Source organism: Phymastichus coffea, unplaced genomic scaffold (genome assembly GCF_024137745.1).
Source record: "Phymastichus coffea isolate CEN01 unplaced genomic scaffold, Cenicafe_Pcof_1.1 PCOF00015, whole genome shotgun sequence".
Lineage (NCBI taxonomy): Eukaryota > Metazoa > Arthropoda > Insecta > Hymenoptera > Eulophidae > Phymastichus > Phymastichus coffea.
In genome coordinates this window covers 3,067,841-3,083,360 of record NW_026706826.1, presented here as the reverse complement: position 1 = coordinate 3,083,360, position 15,520 = coordinate 3,067,841, and the positions used below count along the sequence as shown (strand labels likewise).

General features: G+C 32.6%; 1 protein-coding gene across 2 annotated transcripts in view; it reads left to right on the top strand.

Moving 5' to 3' along the window:
• Positions 1-15,520, top strand: part of LOC131675037 (ras GTPase-activating protein 1) — a 1,462,590-nt gene that overhangs the window by 500,523 nt on the left and 946,547 nt on the right. For both annotated transcript variants that reach the window (XM_058953862.1, XM_058953861.1), the window contains exon 5: positions 8,268-8,413. In XM_058953862.1, coding sequence (XP_058809845.1) covers positions 8,268-8,413 — 146 coding nt within the window. The remainder of the gene's footprint in view (positions 1-8,267; positions 8,414-15,520) is intronic.

Genomic DNA, 15,520 nt, shown 5'->3' with positions numbered 1-15,520 from the left:
AATTAAAAATATTATTAGTAAATACGAGTTTTCGTTATTTCGCATTGTCATACCTCATTCCGTGAAATTTACTAACGCGCGTTCTGATCCGTTTAGCTCGGCGGATCATTAAATCGTGGGAACGATTGCGCTTGCCCAATCTCCTCCTTAAATAATTTTGTACGGATGCCCGCGAGCTATTCGAATTGGGAAATGAAGAAAATATAATATTACAAATTGTATTATATATTTTTATTGTATATTTTAGTTAACAGTAAATAAAGAGGCATCTATCTATCTATTTATCTCTCTATCTATCGATTTATCTCTCTATCTATCTATCTACCTATCTATCTCTATATCTCTCTTGTATAAATATACGTGGCTGTTGTTGCGGATTGTCGTGCAATAGTATAGCTATCTGCAACAGTGCTATTGGCAGGTCAATTGTCTTTTAAAAGCTGCCGATAAATACTACGATCCTCATACGAGATAACTCCAAATGAACAAAGATACAATGACTCTTATACGACAATAACTTTAATCATAAAGTGTAGGCTATATGCTGGCTTCAATCAATTATTCGACGTTTTCACTATTTATTTTAACTTGTTTAGCTTCTTTTTTTCTACTTCGCATTGCTAGTAAAACGCAAGCGTGAGAGGTAATCCGACAATTGAACAAGACATCTTTCGTGATCTACGTTCGTCTTCCATTATTGGTAATTAAGTGGTTGGAGAACTCTTACACGTCCTTATTCATTTTGCTGATAAGACTTGAGACATAGGAATAAGATCACTGACCGTCGTTATGAGGTATATATGATTCAAATAGATGTCTTCAATTACAAGAAACTAACCCATACTGTTAAGATTGATAAGCTATTACTATATACCGTGTAACTGATAAAGAGAACAGCACACTCACGAACATTATCAATATAATTGATTTCATGTCATTCTCGTAGAAAATGACGTGATTGAGATTAATCCTTATAATTACAACTTTTGCGACTTATAATATGTTACAAATCTAAATGAACTAATTTGAAAAATCAAGCATAAATTTTGAATGGATTTTGAAATAACCGATGAAAATTTTGAAAATAATTAACTTTTTTAATACGAAATTCCAAATGCTTCTACATTATTCCACATTAATGATTACAGGAATAAAAGTATAAAGCATAGCTTTTTAATTCAAACGTTATTGTGACGGAAACTGTAGTTAAATAAAATTGAGGTATTGAATGATCGACATACAAGGAAACCCCCCAACCCGACCTCACCGATTTCAATAATCTTTTGATATGTTATAGTTCATCAAAAAATAAGATATACGTATTTTTTTTTATCGGCGGAAAAACACTTTGAGGGGGTGAAAACAACCCTCAAAGTTCACCCCCAAAAATAGATTTTCCAATGTTTCCAATGTTCCAATTCTCAGCATCTAATTGATATTTTACGACCAAACAAATTTCATATCACTTCTCATGTGAAAAGCAAACTAGCACATGCAATTCCGACCACAAGGGATGCAACCCTTATTATTTTTATTTAAAATACTATCTATTTCATGGCTATTTTTATGAAAAAAATTAAAATAACCCGAATAAAATTGGAAAAAATATTACCCTGCATAAAATACAAAAATAAAGTTAATCTATTCAAGCTTTTTTTCAAACTACTCCCTTAAAGTTGAAAAACCACCCCTAAAAAATTGTTTTCAATACATTACAGGTGGTGTTGATAATTTAGTGTAAAATACGTTAAGCATCATTTATACTGTACAAACACAACTATCTCGTGCAGTTTCGACCACAAGGGTTGCAACCCCTAATTTCTGTCATCGAAATTTTTACCTTCTTTGTACCTATTTTTGAAGAAAAGTTCATCATGAGCTTAAAAAAATTAGAAAAAATTTTACCATGGATAGAATAAGAAAAAAAATTTACTTCTCATTTTTAAAACCACCCCTAATTTCGAAAAACCACCCCCAAAAAATTGTTTCCAATACATTACAGGACCTGTTGATAATTTACTGTAAAATACGTTGCTCATCACTTATAATGCACAAACACATTTATCTCGTGCAGTTTCGACCACGAGGGTTGCAACCCCTAATTTATGTCATCGAAATTTTTACCTTCTCCATTCCTATTTTTGAAAAAAAGTTCATAATGAGCTTAAAAAATTGGAAAAATTATTATCGTGGATAGAATACGAAAAATATGTACCAATTCAAGATTATATCACCCAACAAGACCCAGAACTGGGACAACGTTTTTCCAAAGTAATTTGTTGCGCCGATTCCGAATCTGTCCGGAAAAATGATCCGTCACCCAGTAGCAATTTCTAAAACTCCCCTTATATCCCAATGGCAATTTCCCGCACTAACCCGCACTATCAGAATGCTTACAACCCCCCCTAATAACCCCCTAAAAACCTCTAATGAAAATGCCGTTAGCCCCCCACTAATAGCCCGAAGACATAGCTGAGCCCCCTTGCAACCTTATGGCAATGCTTGCAACCCACCGAATAACATAATGGCAACGTTATCAACCCTGCTAACTACTGGGGTTATTAGGGGGTTATTAGGAGGAGGGTCTTATTGGGGGGGGGGGGAGTTATTAGGAGGTTAATGGGGGGTTGTAAGCAATGCCATTGGGGGATATTAGGAGGGTTATTAGGGGGAGGTTTATTACCATCGCCATTCGGTGATTAGGAGGGTTGATAGCATTGCTATTGTTTTTGTTGGTTGAGTTTTTCTCCTTTCTTGTGACTAAAATTGTAAACTGCCAGGTAATATATATTTAATTGATTTTTATATGCGTTACTATAATTCATTCAGTTACCAATTAAAAACAATCAAAAAAATTAGGACGGATTTATTGTTCATACTTCTTACAATAATGATATTCTTCATAGAAGTGCTCGAAACATAATGATTTTTTGCACCTACCGCAACGTATAATAGCCACATTTTTGCATCCTTCTATGTCACAATGTGTATTGCAGGAATCTCCAAAACTGTAAGCAACAGGATTGTCAAAATTTTCTGGTTTTTTAGTGAGGTAACCACTCTTGAACCAGGAATATTTAAAAAGATTAGTATATCTTGGTGAAGATAATTGATTGTGGACTAACGACTGAAGTTTAATGATGTTGTTTCTTTTATGTAAATCCAAATCATAATTCATCAAAATTACGGTATCTGAAAATTGGCGGACAAAGTTCTTCCATATGCGAAATCCAAAAACATCAAGTGGCTGAATTTTTCCCGTTGTGCCAGTCGGTATTTTTTTTAAAATTTATAATTTTATCACGTGGAGTTACAGTTTCTATGGCACTGTCACAATGACCGCTCCAGAAGTCAAGCAACAGCATCGTATTGGAACCTACATTAGGGAAATATACTTTTTGCAGCCATATTTTAAAGAGATCTAAAATCAAAAATTTTATTTGTAAAATCATTTATAATGACATTAATTGTAACTAGATGGGATTATGTATACCTGTAGTCAACTTACCAGATTTAGATGCTTCTACGTAAACATTTTCGGGTCTAAATAAAGTGGTTTCAACAATGGGTCCAAACTCACCGCTAGATTCCTTCAAAACTAAAAAGAGTGGTGACAGTAATTCTCCTGCGGCTGATATGAGTGGCTGTATAGTATAACTGTGGGTTGTTGAAGAAACTGACTGTACTAAACACTGTACCTGCTTTTCTCCTTCAACCGCTAGCGTTCTTCCGGAGTGCATTTCCAGTTGGAATCCGCTCTGATCAGAATTAAACACATTATGAATTCCAATTATTCTTATGCCTGCTTTAACATCAGCAATAAAAGTATTTGCTTTAATCGTTAGTTCTGAATTACTTTCTAGTGTTTTCTTGGTTATAAAATTATTTATTTTCCGGGATACTATTCTATGAGCTTTCTTGAATTTACAAAGCCAGTTATTCCAAGCTTTGAATCTTACATCTTCTGATCCTATAATCTTTTGAGCTTGCAATGCCCATCGACGTATGTCACGATCATGAATGATGTAACCAGCGTCTACTGCTGCTTTAAAATTATCAAAAGTGTACTGACAAATTCTTGCAATTTTTTCTCTATAAGTACCACCTTTGTTGACTGTATGAGCCCAACGTTTCAACTGACTCACAGATGAAACTTTCTTAAATTTTTGACGTACACTTTCAACATTTAAATTTTTTTTTTTGCCACTTCTCCAGTATTCTACGGCTCTTTGCTTATATTCAAAACTGACATCTTCATTGTTTTTGGTACAATGGTCGGTGGGTGCTTCGAAATCGTCAGGAAAATGGTGTTGAACTTCATCTTCTACTATTTTTGCAGCATGATCTTTGTAATCTTCTTGAAAATCTAATGTATCTTCAACGATCATATCTACTTCATTGAAATCATTCACGGAATCTATTAAAATGCTTTTAATTCTTTCCGACAATTGAATCTCTTTATAATTTGTCTCACTTTCAGGTATTTGTAGAGTTTGAAAGTAAGCTAATAATAAATTTAAAACGTTCAGAGCGTTAATTTTCATTTTTTAATCTGAAATAAAAAAAAATATACAGTGCCGGTCAGCCACTTTTACCCCCCCACGGGCAAAATCAGTCTAACTTCAAAGTTTTATATCTCTGGTAGAAATTAACGTACAGAGACGCGCGTGGGTGCGTTTGAAAGGTCTTTCGGAGAGTTTTCAAATGATATGACTCACGGTTGCCATCGATTGTTTTTTTAAATTTTGCAACAATTATGCAAAATTGAAAATTCTGAAATTTTTTTATTATTTTTGACAATTAGCCAATTTTGGAAAAAAAATTGTACGAAAATTTGAAGTACACCATTTTTTAGCTATTACCAAGCCCTATCTGAATCACTCATCAAAAATTTATTTTCGTCAAATATGACGCGCGCACGGGCATTTTTTCCTGGAAGTGACAGTTTTTTTCAACATTTTTTATCTCCGTCAAATTGTAACAATCGAAAAAAATTTTATAGGAGAAAAAATGTTTGTTTTTTCACGTAGAATACTGCAATAATTTTTTTTTCGGTTTTTCGAAAAATTTTTTTTTTCGGTTTAAATTATTTTTCAAGGTCGAAAAAAAAAAGATTTTTTTTTTTATGTAATTTACGATACTTATTATGTAGTATTATTGAATGGATGGAAAAAAATTTTTTTTTGTGGTTTCTCATCTTTTTAGCGTACCGACTGTGAGAAAAAAAAATTGAAAAAAACCGAAAAAAAAAATTTTTCGAAAAACCGAAAAAAAAATTATAAAATTTTTTTCGATTGTTACAATTTGACGGAGATAAAAAATGTTGAAAAAAACTGTCACTTCCAGGAAAAAATGCCCGTGCGCGCGTCATATTTGACGAAAATAAATTTTTGATGAGTGATTCAGATAGGGCTTGGTAATAGCTAAAAAATGGTGTACTTCAAATTTTCGTACGATTTTTTTTCCAAAATTGGCTAATTGTCAAAAATAATAAAAAAATTTCAGAATTTTCAATTTTGCATAATTGTTGCAAAATTTAAAAAACAATCGATGGCAACCGTGAGTCATATCATTTGAAAGCTCTCCGAAAGACCTTTCAAATGCACCCACGCGCGTCTCTGTACGTTAATTTCTACCAGAGATATAAAACTTTGAAGTTAGACTGATTTTGCCCGTGGGGGGGTAAAAGTGGCTGACCGGCACTGTATATATATATATATATATCTTATATATCTTCTATTATATTAAACAGAAGGCGCGAAATTCTCCGTGCGTCCGTCCATCCATCCATCCGTCCTTATTTTTCTTATTTTCCTTATTTTTCCTCTGTATAGGTCTCTCCTGATATCGCTGGAGAATAAGAAATAAACTGAATAACAAATAAACAAATTAGGATAAAAACAAATAAATAAACAAATTGATAAGTAAACAATAATGATAAACAAACTTATAGAAAACATTCATGAAAAAAATTAATTAATAAATTAAAAAGTAAACATATTAATTAATAAACAATAATAATAAACAAATCAATAAGTAAACAATAATTATAAACATCATTAATTAATAAATCCTCATAATCAGTGTAATTTCAATTTTTTTAATAACAAATATTAAAAAGCCGTAAAATTATTTGCATATAAAAAATAATTTTATAGTTATACTTACGTAGCAGGTACTACGAAATATGAATTAACGAAATAGTATCTTATTATTATTTGTACTTATAATCTTATATTCTTATTACTATTTATTATGCTGTTAGTTCAATAGTCGATACAATACGTCCAACAACAAGAAAGTTGTGTTGGCTACTGATGAAGAATTACTTACTCATATTTATCAATCATGAAAATAACAGACAATCGTCAGAGACACTGATAGTAGGACGTAAATAAAATTCTGATAATACTATCATTCATATACCAAAATTTTTGCGCATCCGAGAAACTATACTTATCTTCTAGGTATACTTATAATATTATATTATTCTTGACTTGTTTTTTTATATAATAAAAGTTATTTATTTTTTGATAGAATTAATAAACGATAGAACGTAAAAAATTTAAAAGAGAGCAACAAAATAGCTATGAAATCATAGCTTATTTGATTTAGAAGAGATTGCAACGATATGTCAGAAACTTTTTTTAGGATGGTTTTTCAACATTGAGGGTGGTTTTGAAAATAAGTTTGAACAGGTAAATTTTTTATTCTTATTCTATCCACGGTAATATTTTTTCCAATTTTTTTAAGCTCATTATGAACTTTTTTTCAAAAATAGGAATGGAGAAGGGAAAAATTTCGATGACATAAATTAGGGGTTGCAACCCTCGTGGTCGAAACTGCACGAGATAAATGTGTTTGTACATTATAAGTGATGAGCAACGTATTTTACAGTAAATTATCAACAGGACCTGTAATGTATTGGAAACAATTTTTTGGGGGTGGTTTTTCAACATTAGGGGTGGTTTTAAAAATGAGAAGTAAATTTTTTTTTCTTATTCTATCCATGGTAATATTTTTTCTAATTTTTTTAAGCTCATTATGAACTTTTCTTCAAAAATAGGTACAAAGAAGGTAAAAATTTCGATGACAGAAATTAGGGGTTGCAACCCTTGTGGTCGAAACTGCACGAGATAGTTGTGTTTGTACAGTATAAATGATGCTTAACGTATTTTACACTAAATTATCAACACCACCTGTAATGTATTGAAAACAATTTTTTAGGGGTGGTTTTTCAACTTTAAGGGGGTAGTTTGAAAAAAAGCTTGACTAGATTAACTTTATTTTTGTATTTTATGTAGGGTAATATTTTTTCCAATTTTATTCGGGTTATTTTAATTTTTTTCATAAAAATAGCCATGAAATAGATAGTATTTTAAATAAAAAAAATAAGGGTTGCATCCCTTGTGGTCGGAATTGCATGTGCTAGTTTGCTTTTCGCATGAGAAGTGATATGAAATTTGTTTGGTCGTAAAATATCAATTAGATGCTGAGATACATTGGAAAATCTATTTTTGGGGGTGAACTTTGAGGGTTGTTTTCACCCCCTCAAAGTGTTTTTCCGCCGATAAAAAAAAATACGTATGTCTTATTTTTTGATGAACTATAACATATCAAAAGATTATTGAAATCGGTGAGGTCGGGTTGGGGGGGTTTCTTTGTTAGAGCAATAATGAACTGTAATATATGATTATAATAATCAATACTGCGCGTACATTATCGAGTTAGAATGGTTGTTTAGTTGAAATGTGGAATAAGAGATCGAAAAGGTTTTATAACTAGAAGCCTAGCCGGACACTCGTGAGCTACACCATTGGATACCCGTTAGTTCATTATGTTTGGCATTGTTTGAAATTATTTTGTAATGAATATCAAGATCTTATTGTTAGTCATGTATTTTTTTCTTATAGCAGTCAACATATTATCGATAATAATATAATATATATTCACATATTTAAAGCATGAACAATAAAATTTATGACATGAACGACCTTCAAGGAATAATAAAAGTTCAAGAAAATGAAAGTTCGAACATCATATAGAGTTCTATCAAATTTGTTTAATAGGCACTTCGAATCAGGACACCCTATTCATACCATTAATATCTCCATTCTTCAAAATTATCTTGTCTCAATAATTAAATTAAAAATAATAATTTGGAATTACAATAATCTAATTCTTTTTCCATAATTATTAATTTTGTAAATAAATATATTATTGAATAGATAAAAGTTTAAGGACAATATTGAACAATAACTTTCTAGGTGAGGCCGTCAGACAATAGTCCTGGAGATTACTCTTTATTTTTCCACATCAATAATCAGATTCAGAGATTTCGAATAGAAAAAAAAGGAGTTCGGTATCTGATGGGTGGAAGGACATTTGAATGTCTAGATGCTGTAATTAATAGGTATTATTAGTTTATTTATTAATTTCTCATTACTACTTGTTATTTATAATGTTAAGTTAAAATAAATTATGTTAACGACTTTCCATCAATCCATATTACATTATTAACTATTATGTGTAACAATTTCGGCTGCTTCGAGATATAATCTACGAACTCTTCAACTGAAAATTAAATGACATGACTAGATTAAGAAACTTAAATAAAAGGGCCTCTATTGAAGAGGATGTTATTCTCAAATAATAGATTCTAACAACTTTCATAAGTTAAAATAATAAATAAAAAAAAAATAAAAAAACCTTATAACCTATTGTAACTGTAATGCGTATACACCATGCAATACGAACACGTTTTTTTACATATAAACTATACAATGCACATACAATAAAAAAATAGCAGCTCGATGTGCAGTACCAAAATTATTCTTAGGAATAATTGATAAATAACTGATAAAGTAAAAATGAGCGAAATTTATTTACATAAAATGGGTATTTTATGTATATTTGAAGGTTTTTTATCGAGTGATTGTGTCAGATTTATTTTTTGTTTATTTATTTATCTGCTTATTTACTTTTGAGGAGGAGCCTATGAATCCTTTTTACGAACTGACTGATACTCTCTTGCGAGAACATAAAGTGTGGGAGTCAACAGCGGCGGCCGCCCCTATCCACTAAATACAGATCTCCCTGTATGCCCGACACTGTTTATCACATTACTTCAGACTTAACAGCTGGCCTTTGTGCATTCTTTGCACGTTCATTTCATATTTACTATTAGTCATTCATTTCCTCTATGACTTAGTTCTCTAGATATCCATCAGCTATCTCGCAAGATACTTTTAATGCTGCGATGTTCGTTCAAACGACAATGTTCGTTGTCATCAGTTTCATCACGTTGTCTGGTGTAATCGTCAAGTCTAGTAGCGTCTCAAGTCTCTATCGCTGTTTGGTCCAGGGATTACACATGAAGAGCATGTGTTCCGCATCGTTCTAGTTGTGTTAACAGTAAGTACTCATCATCCTGTTCATTCTGTAGAGATAATTTTGGAAGTACTTGTGTCTAGATAAAAGTTTGGTAAGATAGAAGTCTATCTCGCCAAGATTCTTATCCTTTCAAGGTCTAACTTCCGATATCAGTTTGTATGTCCAACGTTCTTGTTCGTTCATTTATCCATCTATTCTACCATTCTTGTATTGTCTTTGTCCATTCTTCTATCACGTTTCATATGTATATTCGTTTCCTTTCGAGCGCAAGAAAATCGATCGGAATTGCACCTGCGGTCACAATGATCACGTTCTTGGATACCGTCTGGTAAGTAAACGCAATTCGGAACGCCCTGGTTCGCTACACGCTTGTCAAATTTTCCACTTGTTTCTTTACTCTCGACACGTCCGTCCATACCTTGATCCCCTAGAGCATGATCGAATAGAAAATGCTTAGTAGTAGATTTCTTGTATTGGATCTTGGTCCTTATATGTTGGTCATTAGTTTACTTAGAGCCTTTGTTGTTTGTGTTTTTGTAGACATCGCAATATGTATATGTGCCTAGAAAGTCAAGAAGTTTTGTATCAAAGCTCACTCGTAGATTCTTGACTTCACCTCTGGTCATCATCTGTTCCATGCCAACAATTATTGGTATAACGGTTTCGATCCCTTTTCTTGTGAACAGTAGCTTAGTCTTTTGCAGTGCCAATTACAGTCCGTGTTTTTCCGCGTTTTTCCGTTTGATTTTCGCATCCTACGTGTATTTTCTCAAACCAGCAATACGAGATCGGTAGTATGTGTGTGGGTGCGCTCCATTATTCTTCGTCGTGCGCTCCTGTTTTCTCGTCAGCCGTCGGATCGCGTTTTTCGACTTGTTCCGTCGTTTTCTCGGCTGTAGGTGGATGTATTTGAAAATGAAAGGATGTTTCTGTTAGAACGCTAGTTAACCCGTTAACGTCCACAGGACACATTTTTTAAGTTTGAGTTTGAATTGTTACCTCGCAATGAATTCGAACTCAAATAACTTAAAACTAACCGTACCCTATGTTTTCGAGGGTGCTCTTTCGAATGGTAATGATCAGAAGTCGAAAAAAAGATTTCTAACCTCTAAAAAATCAAAATTAAAAAAAAAACGTGATTTTGAAAAAAAAAATTTTTTTTTAAACTGATTTTCTGGAGCCTATACATTTTTGTATCGGTCTAAAACCGGTTAGAAAGGTGTCCTCGATATCTGAACTAAATGTTAGGATGATGACATTTATTTGAATAATTTTTCATCTAAGCAAAATGGCGGCCGAAATAAAAAAATTTTGTTCTAAACTTGATAAATTTTTTTCTCAGAAAGTATAGGTGTTAGCAAAAAATTTATAAGAATAAAAATATCTTAAAATCGGCTAAGAAATACTCTTAAATTTTTTCAAAACGTTTTGAAACAATTTTTGATTTTTGAAAAATTCAAAAAAATGAAATTTCAAAAAAGTTGAAAAAACATTTTGAAAAAATTCAAGAGCATTCCCTGATTAATTCTAAGATATTTTTGTTCTAATAAATTTTTAGTTAAACTGCATAGTTTTGAAGAAAAAATGTGTGAAATTGTAAAAAAACTTATTTGTATATTCAAAATAATGAGCAACAAATAAATAAAAACGCCGAACCAACGGGATTTTCGGTTCTCTAATTGTTATGCCTGTTAGCCGGCGATGGTACATCACCATTGCCCATCTCTTACCACGGGGAGGTCGACAATAGAAAGAGACATTTTCTTTTTTTTTGTTTTTTGCCTTGTTTTTTTACTTTTTTTTTTATTTTTTTTTTGTTTCTCGCCTTATTCAAATTTTTTTTATACTTAAATGTTTTGGATAAAATCTGATAACTAGATTTAATTGAAACTTATAAAATTATTTATGAAAATCAAGGAAACATATAGAACAAAAATATTTTTGGCAATCAACGCAAAATTGTTGTGTTCTTTTAGAACATTTTGTGAAGTTGAAACATTTCTTTTTTGCCATGACTTTTTCGTGTGTGTGAGATTGTCGATTATTGGTTTCATTCAAGTATTTTGATGCTACAGCTAGTGCAATGTCTTTTATGGTTACAACTTTTTTACCACACACCAACTTCTTGAGTACGGCGGCATTTGTAATTGATCCTTGAATAATTCTCATTAAAACTACCCAAGTCCACTTTTTCGACCTAATACACGGCAACAGACTGCTACAGTAATAATCATGTTGGTCTACTCCACCCATAAAATTGTTGTACAAATTGAAAGCATAAGGACAAGGTATTTCAAATTTACCATGTTCATCTTTAGAATATCGTTTTGCTGAAGACAATGGAGTAATGCCAGCAGCCGTCGAGAGCAATGAGAAAATTTTAGAGTCCATGACTGATATGTAGTTGACACCACTATTTTTGTCATGTTTCACAAAATATGTTCCTCTCTTTGATTTATTATTATGATCAATAGTGACTCCGCTTACTCTATTTGCTCTCACAGTACCTGTAGCTCGAAGACCAATTTTTCGTAGATGAACGAAAAGATCTGGTAAACTGAAAAAGTTATCGAAATAAATGTGATAACGACTGATTTTTCTTGGTGACATAGTTTTTAGAAACCTCTGGAGCATTTGTAGAACAACGCGGCTACCCAAAGCACAATTTCTTAAATTCTCTAACTGCTTCGAAGGGAGATGGTTTGATCCTTTCCCACAATATATATCAAAATCAAAAATAAATCCTTCTTTATTGCAAATAGCCCACAGTTTCAAACCAAAACGTACAGGTTTACCTTTCATAAACTGCTTCAAGACTGTCCTACCATAAAATTTGATCATACATTCATCAATTGATAAAGCTGTGGAAAAAATCGCAAATTGTTGGCAGTTTTTTCGAAAAATATCTAAAGGAACACGTATACGCCAAGCTCTATTATTTGCATTTTTGTCTTCATTTTTTGATAGCTTTATTTCTTCAAATTTTTGACGACTCATGGCTAATTTTACTAATTCGCAGACTAGAAAAGGATTATTTGACCAGTAATCTCTCTGACTTTTTCTTGAATTAAAGATCGATAAAATAATAATTCCTAAAAATGTGTTCAAGTCTTGTAGAGTAAGATCACCACCATTGCATACTGTTGCTTCTACTATAAATGCCTTTAATTCAGAAAAAAATAATTCAAACAAATCAGTCAGAGAATAATCGAGGATCTTTTTACGATCAGATTCTGAAAGAAAAACTTCACTTGTTAACTTTTCCCCATAAACTTTTTCGCCATCCAACCACTCATAAACATGGTTTGGTTCTAACTTCTTTTGATTTTCCGAGTAGCTATCAAGAACTTGATTGTATAAAGTAGTAGTTATAAGATTTTCAAGGAATGAGCATACATCAATGTGATCATTTTCATTTTCTGAATTTGAATCAGACTCAGAATCATGAGAATCGTCTAAACTGGGAATCATAATGACATCAAAATTCTCGTCATTTTCTTCGGTTTCAATATCATATTGTTGATCAGAATTTTTTGATCGTTTTTTGGGTGGCATTTTTCCGACTTCACAATAAAATAATTCTACTATTTTCTTATAAGAATATGTAATAATGCAATAAAAAATTATTATTTAAGTTATCTAAACAACTAAAAATTGTTTCCGAACTCAATGAAGAAATAAAAAAAATGTTTAGAGCTTTAGTAATCATCAAACTACTTAGTGTAAAGATAACATATTTTTACATTTTATACAAAGATTCTTTTATATATTTTCTGAAAGTAGTATAATATTATGTGAAGCTGACAATACGTTGACAGTTAATTATCAAAATAATAATTTAAAAAACTGATTTGAAATGCATGAAGATTAAATTGTATCCAATGTAACAGGCTGCCGTTTAGTCGATAATCTCTTGAAAGTGCCTTTATTACGACTAGACGAAGCCTTGTTATCTCTGTGCTCGAAGCACAGCAACCTACCTTGCCTTGGAGTGCGCCTGCGCAGAGTCTCTTCACTATTCCGAGTTGGGTTCCCCCAACTCGCCGCTTGGCGGCGCTGTCGCCCCTTGCTAGTAGCGCTTGTGCGGCCGCCGCAGGAACCTAAGTTGAGGATTCCCGCCTAACGATTCACGTGCTTCGTGCTACGTTACCGGCGAATTCGAATCGACCGTAAACAAACACTGACGCGACCTCCGGACAAAGGAAAGACACAATAACTGAAACTCGTTTAAATAAAGATAATGATTGATTTATTCAATAAAATCAATGACACGGGGAATCTGCCGAGAGTCTTACGCACGCTCGCGTGAATGACAATACACGCTGAATATGAGAGAGAGAGAAGACCACGGATGCCGCGAACTAATCGCTCGCGCGCAACAAACAAATTCTTCGCGCTCGCTGCGCGGGATCGCACGCTAAATATAACGGTAAAAAGGGGAAAAGGTGCACCTACCGCAAGAACGATGAGGATACGGTGGCCAACCGTATCCGACTAGCAAATCGTTGGAACGCCGCTTCGCTGCTCGCTGCACCGCCTCAAATACTGTTACTGCTGTTGTTGTTGCTGTTGTCACTGCTACTACTGTTGCTGCTGCTGCTGCTGCTGCTGCACTTACTGCTGCTACCCTCGCTGCTGCTGCTGCACTCAGCACTCTGCACCAACGTTCGTAATGTCACCAGGAAAAACGCACGAAAAACTAGGAAGAATGGAGGTTAGCGCGACGCTGATAGACTGAGTGGCACAGTCATACTGCCGGTCGGAGCCTCCCCTCCCGCTCATTGCCCCTACGCGCTCTCTCTCTCTCGCGAACCGAACGCGGCTCCTCTCGTTTAGCCGCTCATTTACCTCTCGCAAGTCTAACGCACGTGCACCAACTATACAAATAAGAAGTGCTTTTTTACAAATTCACGTAATTTTTTCTTCAAAACTATGCAGTTTAACTAAAAATTTATTAGAACAAAAATATCTTAGAATTAATCAGGGAATGCTCTTGAATTTTTTCAAAATGTTTTTTCAACTTTTTTGAAATTTCATTTTTTTGAATATTTCAAAAATATAAAATTGTTTCAAAACGTTTTGAAAAAATTTAAGAGTATTTCTTAGCCGATTTTAAGATATTTTTATTCTTATAAATTTTTTGCTAACACCTATACTTTCTGAGAAAAAAATTTATCAAGTTTAGAACAAAATTTTTTTATTTCGGCCGCCATTTTGCTTAGATAAAAAATTATTCAAATAAATGTCATCATCCTAACATTTAGTTCAGATATCGAGGACACCTTTCTAACCGGTTTTAGACCGATACAAAAATGTATAGGCTCCAGAAAATCAGTTTAAAAAAAAAATTTTTTTTTCAAAATCACGTTTTTTTTTAATTTTGATTTTTTAGAGGTTAGAAATCTTTTTTTCGACTTCTGATCATCACCATTCGAAAGAGCACCCTCGAAAACATAGGATACGGTTAGTTTTAAGTTATTTGAGTTCGAATTTATTGCGAGGTAACAATTCAAACTCAAACTTAAAAAATATGTCCTGTGGACGTTAACGGGTTAAACATAATTATTTGATTGGTTATTGGGCGGCAAGAGATGGGAATGGCTCCCTTGAGGCGTTACAAATAGTGTAACCTTCTCTGGTTAAGCCTTGTAATGCATAGCATCACACATTTATAAAGCTTTTGAAAATTCAACTACTTATATGCTATATAAATGCTTATATAAATGAAAAAGTAAATTAAACTATTTCTAAAAAAGTATCGAAAAAATCAAAGAAAGAAAAATTAAGAAAAATATGTCAGAAAAATAGCTTACAAACTGACAAAACAAAATGTAATCGGTCGATTACAGTACTGTAAAGAAAACTTTTTTTTATTATTATTTTTTTTTTATTTTATTATTATTAACCAGAGTATAGTACAAAATATTACAAGTAGTAATAATTATACAATTTTACAATTACAAATTTGTAACCCGGCAGAGGATAAACCTGTTCGCTGGTCTGGTATTTTAAAACTACTAAACACTTAAAGAAAATTAAGAAAAAAAATAAAAAAAATCAAAGAAAATTAAGAAGAAAACAAAAAAAAAAAAAAAACTTAAAACTAAGAGTCAGTTTGTAATAGATT